We start from the raw sequence: 17,321 nt of genomic DNA, 5'->3' as shown, positions 1-17,321 counted from the left end.
CTATTATAAATTGATGTCAAAATATGACTTTGTGAATGCTTGTGTTCACACTAACTTGGGCCGGACTCGTCAGAGTCCAGGGCCATTTTTTAGTCCCAGTCCGCCCCTGCCTGGATGACTGAGAATTAATACCGGCCTCATTTCAGTCTACAAAAGACCATCTGGTCCTTTCTAAAGTGGCAAATGTTGATCCCAATAAAGATCAACTGAAAAGGTAAAGAAAATAACAAATGTAGGCAATTAAGCAATGACTGAGTTACCAGACCAGACCAGACCATACCACTGTTGTGGATACTACTACTGTATGTCTACCTTTCCACTTCTTCCCACATCATGCCATCAGACACAGGCTCAGCTCTGTGTCTCACCTCCGTCACCACGTGCTCTGTGAGACTGTCCTGATAGAAGATTCTGTTGTTTCTTTAAACCATGTGCTGAAGCATGTTGACTTGTTACATTTCAGGTGAGAGGGCCTGCCTTGTTTTAGGTGATTGGCTGAAATGAATGGACTCCAGACTGAAGCTGTATATGAACTATTGCTGTGCATCACCAATGTTACACTGCACTCCTGTGAGTTTATATTTGTGAACTAGTCTCCAATCTTGTGACTGTACCATTGTAAATACAACTGAAATGTATGAGATGAAAGCTGAAAAGGTCACCGAGAGCCTTTTAATGTGGACAGATGTCGTGCACTCTGCTCTGTTTTACCAAGTTAATGCTTTCCCATGTAAGCTGTATGTGTGCACCTATGCCAAACTTAGCCCAATTCATTGTGTGAATAGCTCATTATTTTGTAAAAAAAAAAAAAAAAGTCCTTTGTAGGTACAATGTATAGAGTAAGACTGAAACATAGTTTCATGAAAGTATTTGTAACATAGCTTCAGATCAACAAAGCTAAAAGTTGGATCAAACCTTTATTAAATGTTAATATTAGAATACGCTTTAAAGCAGTAGGTTTTTTAAGTCTAGTATAAGTTTCTCCATCAAAGAAAAAGTGTCTATTACCAAAAGCGAAATGTAATGACTGCTTGGGCTACACTACATAACTAGAATCAAATATGTGCTATTTTGTGAGCATTATTTAAAAACAAAATTTGATACATTCTTTGAATATAATTTTAAATTATTACTTTAGTGCTGTGCTACTTCTTAATGTTTTTAAACTAATCCTTTCTTTACAACATTTTGCCTAATGTATCTTCAAATTAGTATTGATGGAAATATTAAAACAAATGACATAATGTTTTTATGACAAAAACCCATCCAATATCTCCTCGTGAGAAATGCAAATAGATAACCATTGACTTCTTTATTAATTTACAGTGCTGATTGACAATTCTTAACTTCAGCCAAAATAATACAAAAATATTAATAACAAAATGATTGCAAAGCAAAGGCATACATTGAAACTCCTCCCACATTATGCATGCTACTTGTGCACGGTGTTAGTAGCAGACACAAACATGAAGAACATTAACATAAGTGATTGTGACTAACAATGGAGTACATTCAGTGAAAGGAAAGAAAGGCACTTGTTAAATTTGTGTTCTTATATATAAATTGTGAAATGACAAAGTGGCAATGTAGTGGCCGAGTGGTTAGCTCGTTCTTGCCTCACAACAAGAAGGTCCTGGGTTGGCTTCCCAGACCATGTGGGCCTTCCTGTGTGGAGTTAGCATGTTCCTCCTGTGTCTGGGTAACTTTCCTCAAGGTTTGCCCCGTCAACGCAAAACATGCGCAAATTGGCTAATCTTCCCTGCCGCTGAATCTTGCTCAAGGGTCTCAGGCAGCACTGCGGTCATCCACTACTCCTAGTTTTCCACAAGTGGCATTAAAAAGATCATTATTTTATCCTCATGTAGTAAATGACAGGGTATTTGCCTTGGAGACTTTCTCCCATGGTTTCACTATCCACCAGCATCTCTGTTTACACAGATGTCTGTAACCCACGTTCGATTCCCCCCCTCCCCTCATGGACTGTAGACTTTTGAGCTTTTGGGTTAATTTTCTCTGACAATTTCATTGTTGATGCACACATGACCCAAAGTCATTATGTGTCAAGTAAAACAAAAAAAAGAAGTTACTTCTGGCATGGCACTGGTGGAGAAACTGGGACAGAGCTTGTATCAAACTGGGAACAATCAATGGTTTTGGAGAAATCCAAGGGAACATGAGACAGAGGCTTCAAACCTGGGACTGTCCCGGGTAAACTGGGACGTCTGCTCACCCCAACGCACCAACATATTTCACAAATTTGAATACTGCCCTTACGCCTTTGTTGTGTGTGTGTGCCTAAACATGTATCTTTTATTATTTTTCACCACCCCACTTTTAGAGTAGATAACCATAAAGTTCAGCAATCATCGCATGGGTTGACTGACAATCATATGCAGTGTTTGATTTTCAATGCAAACGGTTTCTAGTTTTTTTTTTTATTTCTTGTAAATATATAATTATAATCCAGGTACGGCCAAATGTAAAATATTACATATTATTGTCACCTTGTCCGATAACAACCCACTTAGAAAAAGACAAAAAAAATAAGCCAATGTTCAGGAGAAGCAACACATATTTACATAGGAAATATAACAAGAATGAAACACATTCAATGTAATATACACATTGCAGATATAGGCGTGAGCAGTGTGCACTGTTGCAATAACAATAGTGACTGACACTAAACAGGCTTCATCACAGATTAAATATTATTTATTTTATATATTGTATTTAAGGGAATTGCCTTTTATTCATTGTGATTTAACTGATTGGTTGAAAGGTAAATAAATAGGTGTTTAATGAATGGTGTCTGGACATTCTTTTTGTTTTCATCATGTGTCGTGAGTAATGTTATGATCAAATTAATGGTGTCGTGGGAAATAACACATACCAAAACAACAACAGAACTACAATAATAAAAATAATAGTGCCTAAATAATAGTGCCATTCACAACACTAAAAAAGTTATTTTTTTTTGTAGACGACGCAAAAGTAGATTTATTAAAAGCAGAAAACAAAAACCTTTGCAGATGTGCAAACAACTATCGCTTTTTAGAGTGAAATTATTCTTTCCAGTGATCTGTGAATGCATCACCAGTGGCAAAGCTACTGGCCAATCAGAATGCTTAAGAAAGCATTTCCCCGCCCCTTTATACCCATCATGCCTTTCTGCCACTACACGCGGAAGCTTAATATTGCATTTCTCTAAAGATTTGTGTGAATAGGACATTTTAATACAATGGTTTTACATTTTGCTCAACATTCATTATTGATCTCGGAATAGTTTGGCCCAAACATGAGTATTCTCCACCAGAGCCACTGAGTCTTCCTGAAACCCTGACCGAGAGACATCTGCGCCCCGCTCACAACATGTCGTGTTCACGGACTCCAGTAAAAAGGGTTTCTGCTATGTTTGGCACATGAGGGGGGAGGAATCTCACCCTTCGTGCGGAATCGCAATCAAGAGATTTCGGAAGCATAATTTTTACAACCAGGGCTGCTGGTGATCATTTATCCCGGCGCCCGACCTGACTTGTTCAAATAAAGACCTACAAAACCAAAGTACTAGTGAACATGTGAGACATGAGCACTCAGACAGTCGATACTGTTTATATTATACCCACATATTCAGTATTGACTTCACCGTTTTGTCACGTTTCTTCATACATGTAAATTGTAATACTACGAATAGTTTGTTTTTAATTGTGGAAAGCTGTTGTCATTTGGACCTGAAGGCTGCGGGCTCCGGTGGCTCATCAACATGACCCAATAGCCAATGAACATTGTTGTAAAAAGAAGCAGAAACAAATATGATTGTATGGTTATTGTCAGGCTCTTTTTTGGAGTGAACATTTTTTGGCATTAGGGTCTTGAAAGGGTGCAAAATTGAAGGATCACACGGAGGTTAGAGGGAACTCTCGAGACAAATCAGAAAAGAAAGTTTTTCCATAAGCGATCCCCAAAACACGCACAAATCTGAACCGCACTGACTAAAGTTAGCCGGGTGAAACGGTCAGCTAGTACATCACAGTCCAAGAAAACAGACAAATAGATAAAAGTTGTGTGTTTTAACCGTTTTAACAGGATTTACAGAAGCGTGAAAAGAAGCCGCTGTTCAGCAGGAAGTAAAGCTGTAACCGCTATGTGCGCATGCGCTTCAGATTCTCCCAATCTAAGGATGTGTTTCAGCCCATAAACGGTAAGGCTTGAATTATATGTTTCTGTGGAATGATCAATATACTTTTGGGTAAATGATGAAGACGCTCGGGTCGCATACACGGGAGATGAAGTGAGGTTTCGGCTGTAATTCACACAGAGCCAATCAGCCAGGCTCGTACAGAATGGAGGTAACGCCGTCGCCGTGCCGTTGTTTGCCGTACGTGCTGCCGCACAGGGAGACGTCATTTTGAGGGGGAGCGGAGAGTTAAAATGCACAGTTACGAAGGGACGCACGGTTCATAGACAAGCGGCACGCAGCCGTCACACTCTTAATGCTGCGCACTACTCACCAAGGACCGTTTACTTTACTCTTGTTTCTGTGTTTTGCTCAGCCAGAGACGCCCTTGCATTAGCCATAATGGCTACCGTCAATGCTAGGTTGAGCAGCTCTACATCAGCTAAGAAAAGCTGTCAGCTGCCTTTGGCGGCAACGATGTGCGGCATTATAACATTCAAAAAGTGTAATCACACACATGTTTTTAAGATCCACTTAAACGTGTTTTTCTTAGAGGGTTATTATTAATTAATTTCAACCTCCACTTTAAAGACAAATCTGATTAAATGTATTTAGTTCATACAACTGGCAACATTATTACACATTTAACTCTGTTGTTCGAGATTAAATATTTGCTAAATGTTTTCATGGTGTGTTTCTGTTTTGGCCAGCTAGTGTGAGTTAAGATAAGATAAACCTTTATTGATCTCACAAAGGAGAAATTCACTTGTTACAGTCGGCGTTCAAGAAGTTAATAAAGTGCAGCTGATACAGAGATTATTGCACATGTTACTTTACAGTCTTATTGTACAGGGGGCGCTTTTTAACAGTTTATCAGGCCTGTGAACACTTTTAATTGTTACTGCATTTATTGTTGTCACATTATGTTAATTGTAAATTGTAAATTGTGTATGTGCTGCATATTTACAGTGCTCATGCGCAACTGTTCATCAATATGCATTGTCCCAATCAAATAAAAAAATAAATAAATAAAACAATGGAAACTGCTCATTTAGAAATATTAGGCGATATACAATTGTTTTTTTATCGGATCCAAATTTGAGAAAAAGGATAATGTATTCATTCAATTGGGGTCACTCACACTGGGTATACATTTGTAATGTATCTCCTGATAAACGTTTTTACACCCATTATGGTCTTTTAGAGATGATCAAAATCCTGAGGAGTTGTTGCAGAAGTGCTGCCCCCGCGTAGGAGACCGCAATGGATGAAGTTACTTTGCCTGCTGGGGAGGAGCTGGTGATGGTAAAAGTTGAAGAGGGAGACCCTGATGACCCCAATAAGACTCAAGTCATTCTACAACTTCAGCAAATTACTGGGTATGTATGACAGTTCTATTCATTATTTAATAAGCTTCTAACTAGAACAACCTTGCTAACTATAGTTTCTTTATTACATTGTATTTATCTAACTTTGTAGAGATGAATCAAGTGAAGCATCTGCAGCTGTCATGGCTGTTGAGGCCACTACAGGTAAATTACATTTCTCTGCTTTTATTTTGATAACTCTTCTCATCCTTCACATCACCTGTTTCAGCTTCTGCCGGCAGACGCTATCTTACTATAAAAACAAACACTGCAAGGCTGGCAAACAGTTTATATTCTCAAGCAATCCAGCTACTGAATGCAAGTCTACGACATTCCTCTGACTAACTAAATGTGTATTATTTTGTATTTTCGTGCAGCAGGTGTTTTATTTTAGCTTTAAAGCAGTACTTGTAATCATTATGTGTTGTTTTTAGTGACCACTTTTACCTGTGCCTTTACATTTCGTTGTATCTTACAATGACAATGAATGAAACTAAACTAATATGTCTGGCATTGTAATTAAGCTACTTTTAAATTTCATGTCTTCAGAACCAGGGGAAGACGTCGATATTGGCTGTCCCATCACATGTGGCGACTGTAAAGCTGTGTTACTCTTGAAGAAGTTTGTTTGTCCAGGAATAAATGTAAAGTGTGTGAAGGTTTGTTATGCTTTTCAATTCTTTACCTTAGTTAATACATTTCAGTAATCCTGTTCTTTACATCGACTCACTACTTTTAACGTGTACTTTTGTAACCAGTATGGAGACCAGCTCATTAGCCCAAAACAGTTTGTACATCTTTCTGGGAAAGCCACTCTGAAGGACTGGAAAAGAGCCATCCGTATGCATGGAGTCATGTTAAGGTCGGTGGAACATCTGAACAATTGATCAAATGGCATTTAGATTACATTTCACAGGTATGAATCTCGAAGTCTTATCTTAACTATCTGCCTTATCTTATGTGAAAGGACACTCACTATCTCGTTCTTAGCTCAGACTTGATTCACTTTTCTATTTTCTGTTGATTGCTGAGTACCCAGTGTTTATTTTTTTTTATTTTTTCAGAAAAATGATGGATTCAGGCCAGCTTGATTTCTACCAGCACACTACACTTTGCACCAATACTTGTCGAAGCACCAAGTTTGACCTTCTAATAAACAATACCAAGTTTCCTCCTGATGGTACAGGGCTCACCTCTCCCACATCCTCTGCAGGTAAAGCCACAAAGCACAATGGGCAATATACTGTTGCAATATGGTGTTTCATTAGCTTATAACATTGCTCCACTGAACTGGTGAATGTAATACTCTATATTTGTAATTTTTCATAGGCCAGACTATTCTAGGTAATGGAGCCACCGGAGGAGATGTCCAAACAGAAGGTCTAAGCACCAAGATGGAGTGGAGCTCAGGAGCTGGGGACGCGTCAGAGAAATCCAGCGAGATCTCCGGTATTTGTTCTATTAGAATCTGCTTGAAAATCATACTTTGTGATTCCACTGCACATGATAAAGCCAATGTTTTTTTTGTGTGTGCGTGCGTCTGTTTGTGTGTTCCGGCAGAGGACACGCTGAACTTCTGGAAGGGCATCGCTGACGTGGGGTTGCTGGGTGAAGTGGTGACCAATATCAACACTGAGCTGCTGGCGCTGCTCAACGGAGTGCAGCAGCGGAGTGAGCCAGGCGGGCTGCAGGACACAGGTACGCATCTGCCATTGGGATTGTTCTGACACCATAAACCTGGATCTGTAGTTTGAGGTCTTCAAAGCATCATCCATAGTTCACCAGAATAGTTTTCTATACACCAATATCGCAGAATAATCACACTGTTTGAAAGAATAAAGGAGCATCCAGCTGCACTTAACACTTTTGTGGCTCAAAATAACATTCAGTGGTCTACGGCAGCGGCCAGGTTATCGGTTTTCAGACAGTAGCATGTGTACTGTTGGCACCAATTTATGTTTTTCCCTTTTTTATGTTTGGGCCTGATGGTAATTGGAAGGTTGTACATAGTGTGTACATAGGGTAAAAGGGTTAAAATTATACTTCACATTAGAAATTCATTACAAATAGAGCTGTATCCAAAAACAAACAAAAACACTGTTCAATTATAAACTGCTTTACAGTTAAAGTTAAAGACAATTAAAGCAGAAGTAAGTAACTTTTGCCCCTAGAGGCCACACGCGCCACTGCAGATGCGGTTTTTTCCTCATTAATTGTCCGTGAGAGTAAATACTCCGCTGACAGAAAAGACAAAGGGAGAGAGGGATACTGTACATTGTGCCACAACCCAATTACACAATGGAGATATTTTTTTCAGCTTAAACTTGGCTGTAAATACTGCTAATGTGGCGCTAGCCCACAGTTAGCTTTGCCCGTTAGCCGTATTGTATTTCCGTTAGTTATTATACAGAATTTGTTGGAATGTACTGCAGCTGAATGCGTCCTTTCTTTCTCAATGAGTGACCCTGTGCTTGATTGCCGCACTGATCTCAGATTCCTGTATGGTAGAGGTGGCTGTGCTGAGTAACCTGGCCCAAGTGTTCGGTTTGCTGGACTCCGTCAAGAGCATCCTGGAGCGGAGGAGAGAGCAGATGGACCCCAGCCAGGAGGACGAGCTCCAGGTCCTCAGCAGTGAGTACTCGAATTAATTTGGATGGTTGCAATTGATTAGATGGTAAATTATATCGGCGTAATAGACGTAATATACGCCGTCTCCCTGTTATATTGTGGTAACCCTTTACAGACATTTTCTGAAGTGCCTGAAAATAGGATATCAGTTTGTTTTATACTTATTAAAAAGGGACAAACATGGATCCATAGTGCATCCAATACTCAGAGTAGAGAATTTGGGCAGAAAAAATAAAATGGCTCTCTCCAAAGCAAAGTATAGGTTATAGTGATAAAAGTGCAACTCAATAACTTACTTCAATAGCAGTTTATGTTCTTGCCAAAGGTTGAAATGGCACTGTATGAAGTAAAAGCTCAGAAACTACAGCTGACATTTTGCAGCTCGGGCATGGCCGTGATATCGAACCAACACTGAGCACAAATATCAACACGAGGCTGTGGCCTGCATTCAAATGGACTCCGTCAGGCCTCTCTGCTCTTTGTTTTAGACCTTGAGGTGCAGCTGGAGGAGCAGAAGAAGCAGCAGCAAGTGCGAGCCCTCCTGTCTTACCCTCAGCCGGCCAAAAGCAAGACCCCCCCTAGACGCCCCACCAAACGGCCCAGGCTGACGCGCCCCGCCTCCACCACCACGCTACTCACCTCCCCGCAGACGACCACCACCGCCACTCTCCAGCCGCAGCAGTTTACCGTGCTCTCCCCCATCTCCCTGTCCTCTGTGGGGCAGCCGCTCACGGTCACGGGGCTGCCCATCGCCACCCTGGCCCAGTCGCCCAACACGGTCACGCTGCTGCCGGCCGGGTCGCAGTTCTTCACCCGCTTCATGGTGGCAGGGGACGGCAAGACCGATACCATCACGCTGCATCCCTCGTCCGGGCTCACTCTGGTGAGTGGACCTGTGTTCACTGATTACTGTAAAGCCGTTTTAAAAGCACGTTGTCGCACCTAAGCATTGGTGTTTCATGTTTTACAAGTAAAAATACAAGTAAAAAATAATTCAAACTAGACTGTACTGCTCAAGACATTCTTCTGGTGAGATCAGGATTTTTGACAAATCTTCTGACATTGTCCTGAGGGGGGAAACGAGTGCATTTGTCAAATGTTTGTAAGGAGAAAGAAAGAAGAAAGTTTTAGATGCTTTGCCTTTCAATACAACACTCTATGAATAATTACAGATTTGTGCTAAATTAATAACTTTCTAAATAATCGGTAGTAACCCTCGAGGTGCGTGAAACAAGATAATAATAATTGTTGAATGTAATTGTAACAATGTTCGTGTCTCTAGAGAAAGAGATAAAACCTATGCCGGTCCCGCTGTGGCGGAGATCAGCACTTGCTTGGCCATAATCGCGACCAAAACAAAAGCACGTTCACCCCACACTCCCCCATAACCCCTCTCCCTCGCCCCGTCCCGGCTGCGGACATAGGTGTTTCTCCACCCCGTGTACTTCCCACTTAAATGCGCTAAGTCTAGAAGCTGCAAGATCTCAAAGTGTGTTCCTACTCAGCGCAAAATGTTGCGCTATAGTCTGTGTTTTGAAACACAAGATTGGGCCCACAATCTTTGCTTTTTCTATTGATCTTGGTAATAGCACCCTCTTGTTAGGTGAAAACAACTTATACAAACCTTTCCCCAAAAAGTGGCCTAATGTAAAACATAACCAAGTGAAGACGGTCCAAAACAGTCTTAAACAGACACATGCGTAATATTTATTCTATCGTTCAGTCTAATGAGTCCGCAAAGTTTACATTTCTTTTAGTGTCATGTTATATTTTTTCTGTGTGTTTCGTCATGCAGGACTCGAGCCAGCTTGGGACCATGATGAACCCCTTGGAACTGTTTCAGCTGAGCCATCAGGGCGGCACCACTGAGATGGTGCCCCTGGAGGGCCAGGTGGTGGTGCAGCAGGAGGGCGAGGTGCAGTCGATGAACCAGGAGCACACGGTCATCGAGATCAACTCTGCCACGGCAGCAGCGGCGGAGCAGGTCATGGAGCTCCAGCTCACCGGGGACGCCGCCAAAGACGCCACCATGATGGTCCAAAGCGGCATGGAGGTCACCATGGCAACAGAGGGGGAGGAGCCACAGTGCCAAACGCAGGAGGGGCAGACGGAAACGATGCAGGGGCTACAGTTGGACGCCAGTGGACAGTTACCTGGAGTTCAGATAGTGGTGTTAGAAAATTAAAATGTTACTCAGGAGGGTCAAATAGACTTTTTTTAATGTGCGGAGCAGGTGTGGACTTTGTGGATTGTAAATACACCGAAATGGCACTGGGTTCAAACCAAGTGCTGGGGTAGCCATTTCCTTCTTTGCGTGTCTCGGTAGATGTTCCTCACCACCTTTCTTCTTTGTATGAAAAAGCCTAGACGCAGACATTTAGTTTTGTAAAGTCAGGAGCATTCCAGGTTACTACAACATGGTCTTTTGTTAATATATGAAAAGTCACCCAATATTGAAAAGTTAGAAACGGTGGTGATGTCATGAAAGTTGGACCAAAGTTGTAAGTAACTGGAAAGGTTTGTGTGACCTCTGAACAATCAGAGGAGACAGCACTTGCAGGGTTCACTGGTGCTGTTCAGTCCAAGCCTCATGTTCACCAAGTGGATCAGTTCAGCCGGGTATAACACAATCTGTTATAACCTGCACAGAAGCCAACGTTTTACTAAAGCAATGACTTACTTTTAAGTCATTATCTCTATCATCGGCATCACCCATACGACAAGGATAGACAGCAGCCCAGCATAAGTAATTTTACTTAAAACTCATAGAATGCGCAATAATAATGGATTTGTATTGTGGTCTATAAGCTTATAAAGCTTACTCTACGGTAGGTCATTTACCCAACCTTGAAGTTCTAAGACAATCTCTCTACCGCCCAAGCCATCGTAAACTGACAGTTTACTATTAGTTCTCATACAAGATTATGAGAGATTTACAGCACGAGTCAGGAAATGAATTCTGTTTCTAAGATTACACTCGGATCACATGGATCTGAAAATACTGTGTGACCGCCCACTTGAATGACCCATTTGGGCTTGTGTGCGATCCTAAACCGCATCTTTCCTTGGTGGATATGAGGCTGTTCAGAGCCATTGCCGTTGTTTAAGGCCTATGGTCTCCACTCTTACCAGGTTCAGTGTTGAAGTTAACTTTGGGATTATTGCACTGTCTGTTGTGTTGTAGTGTTGCATCTTGAACTATTGCAGATGTAAGGTTTTTTGCACATTGTGGCTGCCTTCTCAAGTCCGCTCCAGATGTTTGTTATTTTTTGCCACAATGCCTACTCCCTTAAACATTTCGTTAGTCACAGCTTGGGCACAAAGTCTTCTTCTGTGTCGAGTTCAACTGAACGATCTCACTGGAATTGCATTGCTTGTGCACTGATTATTTTGGGAGTGCTTTCTTGCTGACTGAATTTGTGGAGAGAATAGCTATTATTATTTAAATAGTTCTCGTGTTGCTTTGTCAGTATGCGCAAGTCAAGTGATCTACTGGGCCATGAAAGGTGAAGATAATTCTGATGTTACGCTTGGTATGCCTGTATTTTACATTTGTATATTAGTGTCATATTGTATTTATTAGTTTGCAAGACTTAACCAACTTGGACAAAAGACATCTTAATTTATGCTAACACCAATTGAAAACCTGTTGAAGACATGTGCATTTTGCAATAATTTAATTTAAAAGAGGATATTTACACAATGAATTTGTAATGTGTTTTATTAAGAGAATTAAAATGAAAACGAAAAAGATTGTTCTAATGTTGTGCCACCAGAGGGCACTGTCTGCTCACTCTATATCGGGCAAGACAGATGGCTGTATGAAACTGTCATTTTACAGTTACATATATGATGGATTTAATACATAGGGTAATATGTATGTCTGCTTTATTAAAGGCCAGAGTTGACAGGGCTCTATGGACGCCAGTTATTACTTTCCTCTTATTATTTGGTGTAGATCACCATTGCCCTCACACAGAGAGTGCACAGAAATGACCAGTCTAATAAAAGAAAAATAATATCCCTATTTAGTGAATTTATTTTGTATAAAGTGTCATTTCTAGTAAACGTCTGCTTAAGTTTGTGAGTGACAGCAACAATAAAGGTTCAGAGAAATAAAACTATTTAGGTTGGCGCCCAAAGCTGGCATGCTTCACCACAACAAGGTCCCAGGTTCGAGACCCGGGCTGGACGGCCATTTCTGTTTTGTGTGTGTGTGTGGAGGTCCTCTGGGTACTCCAGTGTCCCCTAACACTAAACAAGTACAATATCATATAATAGGGCGTGTCTATGTTCCTTAACATGCACAGTCTCGAACAAATAAATGACATACAATTTACTATAGCCTTCTACGAAGCCTTCTACAGTTTGATCAATAAATACCAATTATCTGCTGCTCTGATCAGTTTAGGATAATAAAGTGAAATGAAAGGACCTGACTCTCTCCCACGACCCCAACAAAGTCCTAATTTGTGTTTACCATCTTCAATTAAATTTGGTATTGAAGTCTGTATGGGAAATTTAAATCACACCAGTATCTAGAAAACTGAAATGGTTGAATATGGCTTTCATGTGCAGAGCTCTTGGCATTTGGGGCCCAAGATCACCATCAAACTCTGGATCTTAGGGTTCAAAGTCAGATGCTATATCTACACATGGAGATGCAAGTGTCACCGGGAGCCGTTTGACTCCAAATATCAAGCATCGGCACCGACTGATCTGACTGAGCATAGAGATGTGATTTTCCCTGGATCTGCACTATATCACATTTAACCTCCATGTAGCGCTAGGCATAATTTGTAATTTGATAATAATGCAGTTAAACTGTGTCCACAAGAGGGAGCCAGAGACCACCACATGTTACAGACGGCAACGCGTCATACAAGGAGGAAGAAGCTGCTGTTAACAACACTTAATAAAACAGAACTAAAGCAAAACACAACTACTAAAGCCCTTGAATTTACAATATTCCATAGGCTACAACATAAAACATAAACATTGGATCAGTGCAATAATTAAACATCTTATTGTTTTGACCCACAATAGAAATATTTTATCGATTTAATACATTTTTTATATACATTTGTGTTGTTTAGCAGAGCCTCGGACGTGACGACACAATGATCACTCCTACGGGTGCTGTTCGAGAAGTTCTTATATGTCAAAGCACGAATGTTGTGTGACTAGCTGCTGCTGCACCATGAAAAATCGCATAAACTGTGGTATTTGTCCGAGCCTGTGCCTACAAATGCGTAAGTATTATAGCAACCTGTAAATTGAGCTTTTTCTCCCCATATGGAATGGTTAAGCCAGACCCTATGGCGGGGTACGAATGTCTGTTTCATGGCATTTACACAATTTCTGAAGTCTTTCTCCATTAGATGATCTTTAGTGGTCATTAGATGTGCATCCGACACACAATAAGCAGAAAAAAATGGAATATGTTTTAACATTTGGATCAGAAGCCACTTTTATACATGCATTTTATCATTACTCACCAGGGGCGGACTGGCCATATGTCCATTCTGGAAGAGCACATAAGGGCCACTGGCTCTCGGGCCACCGGTCTGGCCTCTCCATTTTCTCCTCTTGTCCCCCGCCTTAACCGAGCTTTACCTAAATCTAAAAGCTTAAAAGAAAAGAATCAAAATAGTGACAAAAATGAGGATGAAAACGGAACAAAAATGTGCCAGAAAAGCAGCAAAAAAGTGACAAAAAAACATGGCAAAAACACTACAAAAGCAATGAAAAACCCACAAAAACATGACAAAAAGAGACGAAAACCCAACAAAGCAATGGAAAAAAGCAATGGAAAAACAAAGCCACAAAAACACAATACGAAAGTGACACAAAAGTGACGAAAACACAACGTCCACATATCCGCAATTTCTACAATTGAATACTGACCTCAAAATGATATGAAAGGTCTTTATCGACAAGTGAACGCAACCTATAAAACAACTGCAGAAAGCTGTGTTGAGATGAACTTAAAGTGTTTAAGTTTTGTCAAGTTTTTTTGAAAAACGTTTTAAGCACTAAACATATAACACATACAAAATAACAGAAAATACTGTACACTGAGAGCTCCCTCTGGCGGACACAGATATAAACTGCATGCTGTATTTTCAGCAATTATGCATTTATTGTGTGCTGGTTTAAACTTTATATTGCAAGGCTATATTTACTTACTTTTAGAATCTTTAGTAAACACATTTACTCAATGGGAATTTCAGCGCAGGTCTCTGGAGCTTCCTCTAGGCGGACACTTATTGGAACTATACAAGTGTTCCCTTTGGGGAAAAAAAAGAAAGATTGTCTTTAATTGTTGTGCTTTTTATAACTGTCTTCTAGCCCATATACCTGTGCACTGAAGTCACTTCTGTTGTTTAGCTCTGCTACCAACCCTGCTGCAGTATGCTGCCCTGTGCCTGTGTGTGTATGGTACTGACTCACTCTTTGCCAACCAAATTTACCTTTTTGGTACAGATATATTTACCTCGACGTCTTGACCTTGAAATCACAGAAATATAATGATGATCTGATCAACAGAACAGGACTATGTCACAAAAGTCCAACTTTAGTTTTTCAGCCACAGAGTCGAGGTCACGGAGGGAGTGAGGCAAGCCATTCCAGAGTTTGGGGACAGCCTGAAACGCCTGATCTCTTTGGGTTTTGGAAATCTTCAGGAGACACTGGCCTAAAGACCGGAGGGTGTGCCCTGAGGTGTAAGAGCACAACAAATCAGCGATATACTGAGGGGCCTGATCATGCAACGCCCGGAAAGTCAGGACAAAACGTTTAAAGTCAATGCGAAATTTGACAGGAAGCCAATTGAGACTTGATAGACTGGGGGTGATGAGAGCTGTTCTGCTTGTGACCTGTCAAAAGTCTGGCAGCCGCATTTTCTGAAGTCTGTTTAGAGTCGACTTGTTAAACAAGTGAAAACAAAATTACAATAATCAATACGTGACGAGATGAAAGCATGGATGATCAATTCAAGATCCAATTTTGACAGCATTTTCCTCACTTCAGTGATATTTCTCAGCTGACAAGAGTAACCCTCCAAAGACATAGACTGATCAAACACAACCCTGAGGTTTCTGAGGCTGGGTTAAACAGAGCCCAGAGCACCAAGGACGTTCTTGATCAGGGCAATCTTTTTATCAGGCGCAATCAAAGTTTCAGTTTTGTTCACATTTATCTGAAGGTAATTCGAAGACAACCAGTTTTTGATATAATTGCAAGAACACAGATTAAAAAATTAAACTCTGAGTCATTGAAGTCATTATACAACTAAAAATCATCTGCATAGAAATACAAACAACACAAACACTGCGTTCCAAATTATTATGCAAATGACATTTTTCTAAGATTTTCTAAATTGTCAACTCAAATGAGAGTCAGCATAATTTTCAAGTCTTCACCTGGTAGAGGATCATCTAAATGTGGTGGAAAAAATCTCCCAGCGATAACCATCTGACCATCCAGGGTTACACAGCACTTATTAGTGAACAAGACTGTTTGAAAATGAGTCCTCATGTATTTCTGAGCCCGTTGCAGCCGTTTCTGTTCATGAACATTCAATGAACAGTTTAGGGGAGGCCGGATAGAAGTTTTATGCACAACTGCAGCCTCTGGAGGGTCCTACACCTTGATGTTCGGGAGACTCCAGAGGCACCAGCAGCTTCAAATACCTGTATGCTGCTTTGTAGCATCTGTTCTCTTAATCTGATGTGTTTGTCTGGCAGAAACCGTCCATATTGTGCCATTATCTGCACAAACTGGAGTGTGCTCTGAATCATCCACAAATCTCTTATCAGTATGATGATTACGCTTAATCTTTCATTAAATATATCGAAGGTCTTCATACCTAGACCAAGGCATTCAACTATTTCATGCCTTTCATCAGCAGAGAGACCCTAACACCCTTTTTCAGTAGTTTTCCCCTTAACTGGGCTTCATGACAACTAATTATCCCAGGTCTCTGAGATTAATGTCAGTGATTCATAGAGCCCGGAGACACAACACCATCCATGAGTTTCATTATTATTACAATTTTTTTTACCTTTTTGACACAAAAATACAATTTGCATAATAATTTGGAACGCAGTGTATATTTAAAACCACAAATTAACCGACCAAGAGGCACCAGGTACAACAAAAAACAAAACAGGCCCCAGAACACAGCCCTGAGTAAAACCACATGACAGGTTGGACACATTAGACATCACATTGTTGGTGGAAAATTAGTAAATTAGCAAGTTCTTCCATGTGTTATTTTCACAACCTTTCAAAAGTCTGGTTAATGAAGTATCTTTTGACCTGGATGCTTATTTTAACTCTTGCAATTGTGAGACTTTTTTGTTATTTTTGTCTGTTTGTCTTATGTTTTACTCTGCTTTGTCCAGTGTTTAATTATTCGTCACGTCTTTATTTTTATTCAGGACTTCTCAAAACCTGCTTGTTTCAGCATCGCCTACAACCTACAATAACACCTCCTTGTGTGTTTTATTTGATTTGATTCGTAAAGTCTTTGGGTTCTTTCGAAATGTGCTATATCAAATGTATGTTATTATTATAAGGTAGATCACACCTAGCATAAGCTTCACGGGTCATCGTTTGGTCCGGAGAGGGTAATGTGCTGTCGCTAAGTTACCCAGGATCCTCCGCTGTGGAAATTGAGTTTGCTTTCATGGCGCGAACAAGATAAAAACAGCCACAGAAGTTTTAGTTGTTTGTCAGAGAGCCTCAGGAGGGGTTGAAAGGTTGTTAAGTCAGGGCAGCGAGCTGACGTTTTCCCTCCCGCCTCTCTCCTAACCCCCAGCGCGGCGGCTAATGTGTTGCCTCAGAATAGACCCACAAACATGTCGTCTCGCATCTGACGGAGGAAGCGCTCTCTGACATTATCTATAGGAGTCCATAAACAAACCGTGTCATCCCATTCCAACAGTTTGAACCCTAGTCATATTGTGAGTGATGGCGACAAAGCCTCTGTTAATTAGAAGCTTGTTTTTTTTAATTAAGCCGTGAATCATTTTCCCGTTTTGGACGTGTAAACGCGTCTAATACCGGACTAGCATTGTCAAAGGTGTCACTTAGACTTACCTTACTTGCAATGATCCAAGCGTTACTTTTGACAGCATTTAAAATTT

General features: G+C 40.7%; 1 protein-coding gene across 3 annotated transcripts; it reads left to right on the top strand.

Annotated features, from left to right (window-relative positions):
- The first annotated feature begins 4,138 nt into the window (after window positions 1-4,138).
- On the top strand, window positions 4,139-10,947 carry gmeb1 (glucocorticoid modulatory element binding protein 1). Of its 3 annotated transcripts, none has more exons than XM_079571378.1 (11): window positions 4,139-4,198; window positions 5,379-5,553; window positions 5,654-5,706; window positions 6,091-6,200; window positions 6,300-6,403; window positions 6,606-6,754; window positions 6,871-6,990; window positions 7,102-7,239; window positions 8,050-8,172; window positions 8,658-9,052; window positions 9,965-10,947. In XM_079571378.1, the coding sequence occupies exons 2-11, from the start codon at window positions 5,438-5,440 to the stop codon at window positions 10,352-10,354; spliced, it is 1,698 nt and encodes a 565-aa protein (XP_079427504.1). In that variant the 5' UTR covers window positions 4,139-4,198; window positions 5,379-5,437; the 3' UTR covers window positions 10,355-10,947. The 3 variants fall into 3 exon arrangements, with proteins under 3 accessions (XP_079427504.1, XP_079427502.1, XP_079427503.1); XM_079571376.1 differs by having other exon boundaries at window positions 8,035-8,172; XM_079571377.1 differs by lacking the exon at window positions 4,139-4,198 and adding an exon at window positions 4,241-4,346 and having other exon boundaries at window positions 8,035-8,172.
- Window positions 10,948-17,321: the final 6,374 nt, after the last annotated feature.

Source organism: Gobius niger, assembly GCF_951799975.1.
Source record: "Gobius niger genome assembly, chromosome: 14".
NCBI lineage: Eukaryota > Metazoa > Chordata > Actinopteri > Gobiiformes > Gobiidae > Gobius > Gobius niger.
This window is presented reverse-complemented; position numbering and strand designations above follow the sequence as displayed.